The 15,752-nt window shown below is 37.3% G+C and overlaps 2 protein-coding genes across 2 annotated transcripts in view; both read right to left on the reverse strand.

The window, feature by feature from the left end:
- Positions 1-1,755: 1,755 nt before the first annotated feature.
- LOC130076727 (phospholipid phosphatase 1) lies at positions 1,756-10,764 on the reverse strand. Its single transcript, XM_056241923.1, has 6 exons — positions 10,416-10,764; positions 7,278-7,429; positions 5,560-5,831; positions 5,366-5,423; positions 2,503-2,679; positions 1,756-2,065 (listed from the first exon to the last, which is right to left on the reverse strand). The coding sequence occupies exons 1-6, from the start codon at positions 10,522-10,524 to the stop codon at positions 1,946-1,948; spliced, it is 888 nt and encodes a 295-aa protein (XP_056097898.1). The 5' UTR covers positions 10,525-10,764; the 3' UTR covers positions 1,756-1,945.
- A 1,520-nt stretch (positions 10,765-12,284) lies between these two features.
- spinb (spindlin b) overlaps positions 12,285-15,752 on the reverse strand; it is a 7,920-nt gene continuing 4,452 nt past the window's right edge. Inside the window, exon 5 of the mRNA XM_056241912.1 lies at positions 12,285-12,490. Within this exon, the coding sequence (XP_056097887.1) occupies positions 12,297-12,490 (194 nt within the window). The 3' untranslated portion in view covers positions 12,285-12,296. The remainder of the gene's footprint in view (positions 12,491-15,752) is intronic.

The raw sequence follows: 15,752 nt of genomic DNA on the forward strand, positions 1-15,752 counted from the left end.
GATTCTGAAAGCTCTCTAATACGAACCGTAAACATTGCAATCCAATTCAGACATTCATTTTCATGAATTTCACACAAGAAAAACACCTAAATGCATGGATTATTTGGGTTCATGTAGCCATTGATGCTGTGAGGACAAAATTATTCAGATGATTAGTGTCAATAACCACACCACAGTTGGTCTAGCGAAGTTTTAATTGCAAAAAATCGTTTACAGATTCCCTGTACCATGTTTCACTGGTTCTCAATAGAACAGTCACCAATGAATTAAAACATAAGCAGAAAAAGCGTATGTGCAAAAAAATGCAGATTATGTACGATGTTACAAATAATACTGCTATTAAACAAAAAAGGCAAAAAAATGTATACAAGTGCTTTCATATTTACAGCGTGTGGCCTTACAATTTGCATTTAAAACAACAATAAAAAATATGCACAGACAGTCCAATGCCATAGACTCTTTGGTCATTCATATTTGGCCCATTCATCCTTTACTTTTTCTTATGTAAATTTGACACAAAAAAAACTTCATCAGACAGGCCTGTTCACAACACAAACGATAACTGTAGTTTTGAAAATTATTCTAAATGTAAAAGAATAGAGAGTCCACAGCACAACTATAACGATAATAACGACACAGAGGAACGATATCGTCGGAATCACTTTCACTTTCTTTTTCAGCTGATGAACAATAAAAACACTGACAGCCAATCAGAATCCATCCTGCTTTAACGAGCGCGAGGATTTAAAGCGAGAGACGAAAAACAGCAGCGCTTATAATAAACAGAATGATATTGTTGATAAAACGTAGTTATCATTATTGGTGTGAACAGGCCTTAAATATTACACATACACATGCAATAAACAGAAAAAGTGTCTTACAGTCAAGTGTACAATGCAAAACTGGTTTCATTTGACATCTGAAGATATGTTGGTTACCTCACTACTACTATTATCAGATGGAAATGTTGGTTCGGAGCGTTTGATGGATCGGGATGCAAAGGCTCAGATCTGAGAGGGTTAAAAAGGGCGTGTCATTCTGAAATCAAGAGGGAATACAGCAAACTGGACTCTGGGTCGTCTGACTCAAATGCTCAGAGTTTGATATTTTCTTAACTTTTAGTGGCATGACATTTCTTCATGTTGTTATGCCGTACCGTTCTCAATGTTCTATGACGCTACATAAACTAAAGTAGGAACCTGTAGTTGTACGTACACTCTTAAAAATAAAGGTTCAAGAACCAGAACATCCGTTGCACAAAAGCTTCTTTACAGTAAAAAAGATCTTTAGATTCTTAAAGTCCCCCTGTGGTGTAAATCCAGCGTTTAATGTTGTTTATGTGTCTATGTGTTGTGTTTAATACGCTTTAAGACACACCATGTGTAAGTTCATAAGTCGACAGCATTGCTGAGTATTTCCTGCTTAAAACTGCAGTGAACCAAAGACAGTCTCAAAAACACGGTTTGAAATCGCTGGTGTTTCTGACGTCACAAATGACCTTGTAACCAATCAGATCAACGTGTGATCGTCAACCAGTGGATCTCTGAGTGAGTGAGTGAGTGGAGGCGGGGCTCATTTGCATATTCATAGAACCGCGCATGGTCTTCTATTCGAAACCCTTCCCTTTTAAACCTTTATTTTTAAGAGTGTATAAATAATGTGGTCACATCAATAATCTAGGAAGAGTCACGTTACACCGTCACAGTTCAATAACCGTGAAGCGCATATATGTAGTCACTGCAGTATCAATATTGTTGCACTTCCGCTGTATTTATCGCACAGTCTGTGCTAAATGTCTCCACTGTTGGTTCCTGCATTATGAAAAATGACAAAGCCAACTTTTTTGCCCGTAGTATTATACAAGTGAATCTATTTCGGTGGAATGGTTGTGAAAAGGATTTGCATGTTACTGTAAACCTCCTTCGTTCCCCGCAGTGGTTTGGTCTCACTGTGCGCTGCCGTAGGGATTCGAGGAATCTGACGTTTCCCGGAGGATCGTGTGGGAATTCACCTCGTCTTTATTTGACACACACTTAGCGGTGAAGAGATCCGACACAAAGAACACCTGCGATGTGAAGGTGAAAAATGATTAAACTGCACGTCTATGCTGGTTTTATATTAAAGGGATAGTTCACCCAAAAATGAATATTAGCCCATGATTTACTCGCCCTCAAGTCATCCTAGGTGTATATGACACTCTTCTTTCAGACGAACACAATCAGAGTTATATTAAAAAATGTCCTGGCTCTTCCAAGCTTTATAATGGCAGTGAATGGCTGTTTCTGTTTTGAAGTCCATGGTATGGACTTCTTTTATGGACTTCAAAACAGAAACAGTCATTCACTGCCATTATAAAGCTTGGAAGAGCCAGGACATTTTTTAATAGAACTCTGATTGTGTTCGTCTGAAAGAAGAGTGTCATATACACCTAGGATGGCTTGAGGGTGAGTAAATCATGGGCTAATTAATGGCCGTACGGCACACGTTCATGAAATAACTTACAGTAAACAGCGCCACGACGGCTCCCTGTACGAGTCCGGTGAGGACGTCACTCCAGTGGTGTTTATAGTCCGAGACGCGGGAAAGACCCACATACAGAGAAGCGGCGATAAACGAGATCTGGAGAGTCGGCCGCACCAGTCGAGCCCATCTAGCCCTCAGTCTGGACTGCAGATACAGCTTCACAGAGGAAAACATACCGTATATTAGCATAGATTAAAACATATATATATTGACTTATATACATATATGGGTAACGCTTCCTTTTACAGTACAGTACTTTTATAATAGCAATTATAATTACTATAATAAGTACATAGTAAGTACATTGGTAACAGGACTGTAAAAGGAAGCGTTACCAATATAGGTCACTTAAGGCAAGACAATACTACAAACTAATAGATATTACCATACAACCCCAGATGATTAATCACTGTACATCAAGACAATTGTTTTGTATTACAAGTTTTCTGAAGTGTTGTTCAAATATGCAAATGAGGCATTATCTAAACAAGTTTATATCTCGCAATTCTGACTTTATTTCTCGCAATTGCAAGTTTATATCTCGCAATTCTGACTTTGTATCACGCAATTGCAAGTTTATATCCCACAATTCTGACTTTATAACACGCAAATGTGAGTTTATATCTCGCAATTGCAAGTTTATATCCCACAATTCTGACTTTATAACACGCAAATGTGAGTTTATATCTCGCAATTCTGACTTTATAACACGCAATTGCAAGTTTATATCTCGCAATCCTGACTTTATAACACGCAAATGTGAGTTTATATCTCGCAATTCTGACTTTATATCACGCAATTGCAAGTTTATATCTCACAATTCTGACTTTATAACACGCAAATGTGAGTTTATATCTCGCAATTCTGACTTTATAACACGCAAATGTGAGTTTATATCTCGCAATTCTGACTTTATAACACGCAATTGCAAGTTTATATCTCGCAATCCTGACTTTATAACACGCAAATGTGAGTTTATATCTCGCAATTCTGACTTTATATCACGCAATTGCAAGTTTATATCTCGCAATTCTGACTTTATAACACGCAAATGTGAGTTTATATCTCGCAATACTGACTTTATAACACGCAATTGCAAGTTTATATCTCGCAATCCTGACTTTATAACACGCAAATGTGAGTTTATATCTCGCAATTCTGACTTTATATCACGCAATTGCAAGTTTATATCTCACAATTCTGACTTTATAACACGCAAATGTGAGTTTATATCTCGCAATTCTGACTTTATAACACGCAATTGCAAGTTTATATCTCGCAATTCTGACTTTATAACACGCAATTGCAAGTTTATATCTCGCAATTCTGACTTTATATCACGCAATTGCAAGTTTATATCTCACAATTCTGACTTTATAACACACAAATGTGAGTTTATATCTCGCAATTCTGACTTTATAACACGCAATTGCAAGTTTATATCTCGCAATTCTGACTTTATAACACGCAATTGCAAGTTTATATCTCGCAATTCTGACTTTATAACACGCAATTGTAAGTTTATATCTCGCAATTCTGACTTTATAACACGCAATTGCAAGTTTATATCTCGCAATTCTGACTTTATAACACGCAATTGTAAGTTTATATCTCGCAATTCTGACTTTATAACACGCAATTGTAAGTTTATATCTCGCAATTCTGACTTTATAACACGCAATTGCAAGTTTATATCTCGCAATTCTGACTTTATTTCTCACAATTGCAAGTTTATATCTCGCAATTCTGACTTTATAACACGCAATTGTAAGTTTATATCTCGCAATTCTGACTTAATAACACGCAATTGTAAGTTTATATCTCGCAATTCTGACTTTATAACACGCAATTGCAAGTTTATATCTCGCAATTCTGACTTTATTTCTCGCAATTGCAAGTTTATATCTCGCAATTCTGACTTTATAACACGCAATTGCAAGTTTATATCTCGCAATTCTGACTTTATAACACGCAATTGCAAGTTTATATCTCGCAATTCTGACTTTATAACACGCAATTGCAAGTTTATATCTCGCAATTCTGACTTTATATCACGCAATTGCAAGTTTATATCTCGCAATTCTGACTTTATAACATGCAATTGCAAGTTTATATCTCGCAATTCTGACTTTATAACACGCAATTGCAAGTTTATATCTAACACGCAATTGCAAGTTTATATCTCGCAATTCTGACTTTATAACACGCAATTGCAAGTTTATATCTCGCAATTCTGACTTTATAACACGCAATTGCAAGTTTATATCTCGCAATTCTGACTTTATAACACGCAATTGTAAGTTTATATCTCGCAATTCTGACTTTATAACACGCAATTGCAAGTTTATATCTCGCAATTCTGACTTTATATCACGCAATTGCAAGTTTATATCTCACAATTCTGACTTTATATCACGCAATTGCAAGTTTATATCTCACAATTCTGACTTTATAACACGCAATTGTGAGAAACAAAGTCAGAATCGCAATTCCCTTTTTTATTTTTTATTCTGTGGCGGAGACTGTAAACAGACCAAATTTTTAAGAGTAGAATGTTGTATATATCAGGCGAACAATATATGAACAAACCTTCAGAATATAGATATGAATAAATCTGTAAAGTTTGGTGTGTGTAAAACTGCTGAAGTGATTTCTGACTCAAACTCACCGCCTTTAAAGACTGAAATCTACAGATAAGCGCAATGAAATAAAGACTTAAATGTGTATTTTGGATGTTTTCGTTTCACTGGTCTAAAAGAAGACATGTTATGGAAGTGCCAGCGGTTGGCTTGTAGTGTCTCACCTTAAATTTGATTACATATTCTCATAAGAACACACTTACAGCGAGGAACAGCATACAGTACATGGAGAACGATGAGTGACCAGAATAAAAGGAAAGCCTGTAAGTAGAAGATTGCACATCATTATTAGTAAATTGCATTATTTTATAGCCTTACTCAAACAATGCACTTGATAAAACAGTCATATTGCATGAGAACATCAGAAATGCAGTGAGATTGTCAGAGTTTCGCTCACCGGCCTTCATTGGTGACGCGTGGATCTCCAGTGCAGGTGAAGTTCTCAATGTAACCTGATGCACAGTCGACGAGGCTCCAGTCGGGTTTGCAGACGGTCAGAAAGTGAGGTCTCAGGCGGCCGATGGTGTATTTGGCGATGTCGGTCAGCGACTGGCTCAACGCCGCTCCGAACACGAAGGATCCCACGGCCTTGTACACACACACTATATATTCATAACTTAAAGAAGCTCTGGACCTCATATAGATCGAAGAACACTCGCCGAAGATGATCTGTGTGAAGAGAACAAGTGTCAAATGTATGGAAGTTTGACTTTATATCTCACAATTCAGACTTCATAACTCGCAACTGCCATCTCTGTAATTATGAGATTTAAACTGACAAACAGGGGGAAAGAAAATCTGAATTGTGAGATAAAAAGCCCCAGTTTCCTTTTTTATCATTTAATCTGAGGTGGAAGCAAGCTTTCATACAAATGACTCTAATTGAGCATGTTAATTTGTATTGTTTATTATTCAAATGAAGCAGTACTGGTTAAGAAAGCAATCGAAGACTTACTAATGAGTCGAGGGTGTCGAGTTACATTCAAGCTATTTTAAACCCAAAAATGAAAATTAGCCCATGATTTACTCACCCTGAAGTCATCCTAGGTGTATATGACATTCGTATATGTTGAGTTCTAGTGTTGCTCTTTGGCGTAAATCGAAGCGTAGGCCGTATGCTGGAAGATTGTTATTTTAGTCGATAATGTTTTAACTACACAAACGCATCGCTTCAGAAAGCCTTTATTAACCCGCCGGAGCCTGTGGATCACTTTTATGATGGATAGATGCACTTTTATGATGAAAAGATGCACTTTTATGATGGAAAGATGCACTTTTATGATGGATATGATGGAAAGATGCACTTTTATGATGGATATGATGGAAAGATGCACTTTTATGATGGATATGATGGAAAGATGCACTTTTATGATGGAAAGATGCACTTATGATGGATAGATGCACTTTTATGATGGATAGATGCAAAGTTTATGATGGATAGATGCACTTTTATGATGGATATGATGGATAGATGCACTTTTATGATGGATATGATGGATAGATGCACTTTTATGATGGATACGATGGAAAGATGCACTTTTATGATGGATATGATGCTTTATGATGGATGGATGCACTTTTATGATGGATATGATGGACAGATGCACTTTTGGACTTCAAAAAAATGGTGCCCATTCACTCCAATTATAAAGCTTGGAAGAGCCAGGACATTTTTAATATAACTCTGATTGTGTTCGTCTGATCGAAGAGTGTCATATACACCTAGGATGGCTTCAGGGTGAGTAAATCATGGGCTAATTTTCATTTTTGGGTGAACTATCCCTTTAAGGCATGATGAATTTTATTTTTTAGGAAAAAACGTTTAAATATGTCATTCTGGTGATCAAAGATGAGTTTTAAGGGATAGAATTATTGACTACGGGGGACTTTAAATGTTGTCACTATTCAGAATTCATAACTCTGTTTAAAAAAAGCTGTAATTGTGAGATTTAAACACAGTTGCAAGGGGAAAGAAAATCTGAATTGTGAGATAAAAGATAAAAGCAAGCGTTCATACACATGACTCTAATTGAGCATGTTTATTATATTATTGTATGAAGTTTATTGATGTGGCAAATGAAGCTCTACTGGTTAAGAAAGCAGTCGAAGGCTCACCAGCAGCAGTGCGAAGGGAATTATTATTCCCATCAGTAACTGGTAAGATATGGTGTCTTCTTTGAAAGGGTACTTGATGGTGTCGTCGCTGCAAAAAAACCCTCTTTTGAACGGCGTGTGCCGAATGTTCAAGACCGCGAATGGCAGTCCAGCTGCAAAAGAAGAACGTCTCACATTTACAGGCACGTTTACAGTCTAACCGAAAATTATTCAGACACCAGATATGATTTTTGATATTGTTCCACTAGTGTGATCAGGACACTATAGTTCATTTCTGTAAGTGAGGAGAGCAGAATAAAGTAAACTGACATATTACACCCAAATATTCTTCATCCAGTGACTACCAGTAACAATGATTCCTCCACTTTGAGCTGATCATGTTTTGCTGAAGTGTGTTTTCTGTAATTGCTAATGCTCTTTTTACACACACACTGAACAACATGAAGCATTGCTTGGTCACTGGTTGAGCTAAACTGGTATTATCTAATTGTGGAGTTCAATTTAACAGCTGACAGATATTCAACATAATTCATGTGTGAGAGTCTAACAGAAGGACGGACAAAACCAGTCAAATATCCACTGAGTTCTCGTCATATTTCATCACCATTTTAAATTATAGTGAATAAACTGTGATAGGAGAAATGTTGAAGGTCTCTTAATATATTTTGGTTTGACTGTGTATCACCGTTCCAGCTGAAACATGGCATAGAAGAAACATTGGTGAATTTTATGTTAGATGTACATGTACACAGTAAAAAACCGTTGGGTTGCGCATATTGGGTCATTATGTTGGGTTATTTTCCAAAAATGTTGGGTAATTTTAAACATCGTTGGGTAATTTTTCTTAAGAGGAACAGAGTGTTTCAGTGCACATTCAGCTTGATAATCAAATGACTTCGCATGATTTAAATCAAGTGTTCAACAATAGAGGTTAAACAAAGGCTCTGTATTCTGTCTCGCCAGACTCTTATTATTCTAGCATTCGGCATCCAATCCAGGCTGTGGCCATTCACTTTCACTGGGAATCACAGTCTCCTGCCCACAAACATTCTATGCATTTCTATTCAAGATCTAATAATGCATTTAACATTGAGCTAATAGTGAAGTGGCTGTAAGCTAACAAAAATATGTGACCCTGGAACACAAAACCACGGGTGTATCTGTGGCAATAGCCAACAATACACTGTATGGGTCAAAATTATCGATTTTTATTTTATGCCAAAAATCATTAGGATATTAAGTAAAGATCATGTTCCATGAAGATAATTTCGTACCGTAAATATATCCAAAAAATATTTTTGTGAGTGGATGCAGCGACATCAAGGACTTCATTTGGAGAACTTTAAAGGCTATTTTTTGCACCCTCAGATTCCAGATTTTCAATAGTTGTATCTTGGCCAAATATTGTCATAACAAATCATTCATAAATGGAAAGCTTATTTATTCCGCATTCAGATGATATATACATCTCAATTTTAAAAAATGTACCCTTATGACTGGCTTTGTGGTCCAGGGTCACACTCGTTCTAAAACATTTAGCTAACGTTTCCATTATGTTCTGAAAACGTTACTTCTAAATGTTCAAAACGTCCAACAGTTTTGGTGATGCGAACGTTCTATTGTATCATTCTTCAAACATTATGCGAACGTTACTTTTAAATGTTCTCTGAACGTTCTGAAGCAAGTAGTAACTTTCAGACTTAAGCCGCGTTTCCACCGCAGGAACTTTACCCAGGAACTAGGAACTTTGGCCTGGTACTCGGTGTGTTTACACCGCAGGAACCAGGGTCTAAATGAAGTTCCGGGTAGATATTTCCCCCTCCGAAAGTCCCTGCTCGCGAGGTAGTACTTTTTCAAAGTTCAGGAACTTTCGCGGGTGGGGCTTGTGCGCTGAACATGCTGATTGGTTGTGTTCACGCCGCATTATGATTGGATAACTCCGCGCAGCATTTTATTTTAACCGGAATTTTTAGAATCTATTGCAGTTCGTGGCTTCATGCAGTAATGAAGTTCCATGCAGTAAGAGTTGTCTGTCTGCAAATATGGAATTTAATAAAAATAAAAAAGGCAGCTGGACCGACGACGAGATTCAGGCTTTATTAAGCGTATTTGCGGAAGAGAAATTTTCTGCGCGTTCGTCCCAGCCTTCTCACGGTCAATGTCCGCAATAGCTGATAACATACGCTGTCTAATTTTAGATCTAACGTTAGCATTACGAGCTTTCTGAACACGCTTTAGTATCAGTGCTCGTCTCTTTTCTGCCGTTTTGTTAATTACCTGGTTAGTAAACCAATACATCTCAAACAACTGCAGCACAGTGTGAATCTCTTCCATATTTATTATAAATGTGGCGCTCAAAACTGATTACTGTCTTTTACAGTCTACTGTCCGTCACAAGCAAGCAATGAGCAGTCGCGCGCAGTTTACCCGGTACTTTAGACCGCGATGTAAACGCAGAAAGCTACCGGTCTGGGGCAAAAAAAGTTCCTGGGAAAAAAGTTCCTGGGACAAATTGTTCCGGGCAATTGCGGTGGAAACGCGGCTTTAGTAACTAAGTAGTAACTTAACGTTTTATAAACGTTAGATGAATAAAACATTTAAGACAAAAACGTTCCATGAACGATGTATAAATAATGTTTTTGTGCTAATGTTGTGAGAATATTATTAAGACCAGATAGAACTACTAACGTTACTGGAAGAACGTTTGTTTCTTTTTCCAGAACGTTAGCTAAATGTTACTGTGCTTTTACTAAACGTGTATGAATGCAAACGCAACTTATCTGTGAACACTTACTCTTATCTCACCTGATAAAAGAACTATATCTCTATACAAACGTCTGCACTTTTCTGAGTATAATAATGAGATGTTGTATTTCATCACATACGTTAGTGTAAATATAATCTGTGGATTGAGAGTGACGTGTGTATATGTTGAGTATGAATATGCTTGTTTGTATATTGTAAAGCTTCACTAAGCTGCAACATTGTATCGGTTTTCAACAGATCTACAGGAATCTGAAACAATGCATTAAATAACGCCGATCAAATGAAGAAAATAATCAGCTACGGCACATTAAAGAGGCGAACCGAGGCCAGAGGAGTGTGTGTGTGTGTGTGTGTGTGTGTGTGAACTCTTACCGAGCAGCAGACAGCTGACGTCCACACTAATGCTCCAGAATCCTTTAGTCTCGAACATTCTCGGTTCCGCAAAAACACCGGAGTCTTTGAAGAACTTACAGTTGAACATTAATCTTCATCAGATAAAACGATAAAGGATGTGCGACGCTATTTCACTTATTAACGGAAACACATTAGTTAAGATGTAGATAATCTGATCATCGAGCGAGAAAAAAACACCCGGCTGGGTTTTCCGTTCCTGTCGTTATTAACGAGCGTGAATCTCGAGAATTTTATGGAAGTGTTCCGATGTTTGTCAGTTACAATACATCCACATCTCCGGTTACTTCATATCGCACGATGATGAGGTCAATCCCTCCACCTGTCAATCATCTACACGCCCCGCCCACCGCTTCCTCTTCCTCAGTCTCTCGCTGATGCTTCCAACCGAGAAGAGCTTCTGCATTCTCATTCACTACACTCAAAATACTGTTTGAAGTATGAAGTGATATATATGCATTTATCATTTTTTTCCGATGTACAGATCTACAACATTGTAGCGAGTTCGCGGGACAGTGAAACACGTGTTACACACATAACGCAGATCAAATAAAAACAAAACATAAGCTATAAGACAAGTTAAATGGCCAAATAGAGGTTATATCTCTATATAATCACGTCAAGTTTATTTAAATGGCGCTTTATGCAACACAGATTGTTTCATAGCAGCTTCGCATTAATAAAAAGGGAAATAATAATAACAGAATCAATTTAGCAAACTTCAGTTCATTTTTTTTTAAAAATGTGAATGAGGGAACATAAGGCAATTTTTTCTATATCATTTTGCAAATATTATACTTTTGAATAGCTAACTAAATTGTTTCCAAAAAAAAAAAGTTCCATGACTGAACAACATTTGTGCTGATGTTTTGAAAACATTATTAAAGACCAGATAACTTTGAATGAACGTATTTTACCGCACAACACACACTCAGACTCCGTGTTGTTCTGCAGGACTCTCTCTCACACACACACACTCAGTGTTCTTCCGGCCGCAGGACTCACACACACACACACACACACACTCAGTGTTGTTCCGGCCGCAGGACTCTCTCACACACACACACACACACACACACACACACACACACACACACACACACACACACACACACACACACACACACACACACACACACACACACACACACACACACACAGTGTTGTTCTGCAGGACTCACACACACACACACACAAACACTCAGTGTTGTTCCGACCGCAGGACTAACACACACACACACACACACACACAAACAGTGTTGTTCCGACCGCAGGACTCACACACACACACACTCAGTGTTGTTCTGCAGGACTCTCACTCTCACACACACACACACACACACAGTGTTGTTCTGCAGGACTCACACACACACACACACAGTGTTGTTCTGCAGGACTCACACACACACACACACACACACTGTTTCAGCTAGAAAAATAAGTACTTCCTGTTCAAATATATGTGACGAGTCACAATAAATGCACACATTAGTGCAGTCACACACTTGAGTATTTAATGAACACACACTGACAGCAGGAACACAGTGATGTGAAGAGGGAATGTTAGCACTCCTTATGTAACGCTACATGTTTTTAATTAATACACAGAACATAAAGATCTCAAGAGAGAGAGAGACTTTTTAGAAAGCATGAAAACAGATGATAAACAATCAAAACAAAGAGACTTGAACTGGCCATCCGTGACACTTCCAACACAACTAGTGTTATAATGTGTGTGAAGAACAGGCGTGTTTTATTCCCGAACACTCAGCCGGAAACAGATGCTCGTATATAATGTGCGTTTGAACATGTGGATCCCGGAGGGAGCGTGACGAGGACGCCTCACGATCCGATCATGTCGTAGACGTAGATGTGATAGTCGTCGTCGAACTTGATGAAGTAGACGGAGGGTTTGGCCTGAACCTGCTGGATGATCGTCCCCATCCTCTGCGTGCCCTCGGCGTTCTGGCACTCCACCTGCTTCCCCACCAGCGACTCGCTGACCTCTCCCGGCTCCCGGACCTCAGCCGGATCCTCTGAACACGGACACCAGCGGTAATCACCACACCAGTTATTCATAAACAAGCTTGCAATGAACATCAAATATGTTACAATAACTGATACGGTGGTTTTTGTCTGTGATTCTTACGGAAGAGGATTAGAGCCAAGCAATAATAAAAAAATAAAACCATATCGAGAATAAAGTCGTTGTGTTTCGAGAAAAACTCGTTAAATTTCGAGAAAAAAGTCGAAATAATCATGAGAATAAACTCATTAAATTTAGAGAATAAACACGACTTTATTCTCGAAATTTAATGAGTTTATTCTTAAAGGTGCCCTAGAATGTTTTTTTTATTATTTTATAATGTTTCCTGGGTTACCCTTATAATGTTAGTATGTTTTTTAGATAAAAAATAATCATAATTTAGAAATAAATGGCATTTTTCCTAGCCTGCTTTTAGCCTCTGATTTGAACACTCTGTTTGAAGGGGCGTGTCTCTGTGGGATTCAGTGTAACCGCGGCCACTGCTGTGATTGGCTGTGGGATTCAGTGTAACCGCGGCCACTGCTGTGATTGGCTGACATCCTTGCATATGAAATAGCTACTCATTACATGTGAAACTCTCTCCCGAATACTTTTACTACTGCTATTAGACGTTTTTACTATAACAGCTATCGAGATTAACGAATCGTGAGATGTTTTTAAAGTATTTAGATCTATTCCCATCACATAAAATGTTGCCGTGATGAGCATTGAGCAGATGACAGTGTGTTGATCGCGAGAATGAAGATCTTATCATTGCAAAGCAGTTTCTGCACTCTCTCTGCTTTCACCAATGCAAACACGATGATGTAAATACAGTAAGAGCTTCGTTGTGCAGGAACGTGCGTCATTGAATTCATAACGAGTTTGGCAAGTGTCCAGATAAACTCGCGCTGTGTGGAAAGATTGTTCTTTGATCGCTTTCTGTATATAATTTGTCAACATGACATCATGACTTTGCGTAAACATACACGCCACTTTCAATTCAAGTGGCGTGTTATCTATACGCATTTTGAGCTATCCGCGTGTATGTCCACGCCGAAATCTTTTGCGTGTATGTCTACGCCATTAAACGTCCGAGTGATTCCGCGTGTATGTGTACGCCGTTAAATGTCCGAGCGAAACGAAGCAAAATCTATATTCTACATCTGTGGAGCGATATTTCTTTTCCTAGGATGGTAGGAGAAGACTCATAAATGGTATTAACCCCAGTGACGGGTAGGTTTAGGGACGGGGTTGGGGTAGGTCATATATTTATATGTACATAATACAGTAATATAACGTTAAGTCAAAGGCGTTGATAAACACGCTGAAAAGCGATTATGCGTGTTGATAGCACGCCAAAAATGGAAATACGAATTGGCGTGTCATACATACGCCATTTCATGAGATCAGTCTGAATTTGTTCACAATTTAAATACGATTATTTTCATCCTACTAAAAGAAACGATGTGAAGCTGATATTTTAGTCACTGGCTTGACTTACTGATGCATAAACAGTATTGAACGATTTTGAGAGAAAGATTACCTGTCTGAACTTGAACAATTACTCTTCAGAAAGTGTTGCTTGGTAGCTCGATCCGAGGCCAGCTCTGTATTGGCCCAAGTTGAGGAAACAGTCGGTGAAATGTTTGGAAATTTCCAGAGAAAATAAAATTAACCCATTGTTTCTTCAGAGGCTCAGATGAAGGAACTAAAAAATACTTTTGTGTTCATGTGTACATCCACACTGAGCAACTGCCATGCGTCGGCTGCGCAGTTCCGCCTGGCATTGAGGGCTGGCATTATACAAATATTTGGAGGCGTACATATTAATGATCCCGACTATTGCGTCACAGTCGGTATTGTGTGGAGAACCGACCGTTTTTCAGGGGTGTTTTTCATAAACGTGAATTAAATGAGAACGCGAAAACAGTCCAGTTTGAGATTCACTCTGTCATGTCCATGCACTGAACTCTTGTTATTTGACTATACCAAGGTAAATTCAATTTTGAATTATAGGTCACCTTTAAGATTGTATTTCGACTTTTTTTTCTCGAAATTTAACGAGTTTTTTCTCGAAACACAACGACTTTATTCTCGATATGTAATGAGTTTATTCTCAAGATTGTATTTTGATTTTTTTTTCAAAATTTAACGAGTTTTTTCTTGAAACACAACGACTTTATTCTCGATATGTAATGAGTTTATTCTCAAGATTGTATTTTGATTTTTTTTTCAAAATTTAATGAGTTTTTTCTCGAAACACAACGACTTTATTCTCGAAATGTAATGAGTTTACTCTCAAGATTGTATTTAGACTTTTTTCTCAAAATTTAACGAGTTTTTTCTCGAAACACGACGACTTTATTCTCGAAATGTAATGAGTTTACTCTCAAGATTGTATTTAGACTTTTTTTTCTCAAAATTTAACGAGTTTTTTCTCGAAACACAACAACTTTATTCTCGAAATGTAAGGAGTTTACTCTCCAGATTGTATTTCGACTTTTTTTTCTCGAAATTTAACGAGTTTTTTCTCGAAACACAACGACTTTATTCTCGATATGTAATGAGTTTATTCTCAAGATTGTATTTTGATTTTTTTTTCAAAATTTAATGAGTTTTTTCTCGAAACACAACGACTTTATTCTCGAAATGTAATGAGTTTACTCTCAAGATTGTATTTCGACTTTTTTCTCAAAATTTAACGAGTTTTTTCTCGAAACACGACGACTTTATTCTCGAAATGTAATGAGTTTACTCTCAAGATTGTATTTAGACTTTTTTTTCTCAAAATTTAACGAGTTTTTTCTCGAAACACAACAACTTTATTCTCGAAATGTAATGAGTTTACTCTCAAGATTGTATTTCGACTTTTTTTTCTCGAAATTTAACGAGTTTTTTCTCGAAACACAACGACTTTATTCTCGAAATGTAATGAGTTTATTCTCAAGATTGTATTTCGACTTTTTTTTCTAGAAATTTAACGAGTTTTTTCTCGAAACACACCGACTTTATTCTCGATATTTAATGAGATTATTCTCAAGATTGTATTTAGACTATTTTCTCGAAATTTAACAAATTTTTTTCTTGAAACACAACGACTTTATTCTCGATATTTAATGAGTTTATTCTCAAGATTGTATTTCGACTTTTTTTTCTCGAAATTTAACGAGTTTTTTCTCGAAACACAACGAGTTTATTCTCGAAATGTAATGAGTTTATTCTCAAGATTGTATTTCGACTTTTTTTTCTCGAAATTTAACGAGTTTTTT

The sequence above is a fragment of the Rhinichthys klamathensis genome, unplaced genomic scaffold (assembly GCF_029890125.1).
Source record: "Rhinichthys klamathensis goyatoka isolate OS25496 unplaced genomic scaffold, OSU_Roscu_1.1 h1tg000685l_1, whole genome shotgun sequence".
In the NCBI taxonomy this organism is placed as follows: Eukaryota; Metazoa; Chordata; class Actinopteri; order Cypriniformes; family Leuciscidae; genus Rhinichthys; species Rhinichthys klamathensis.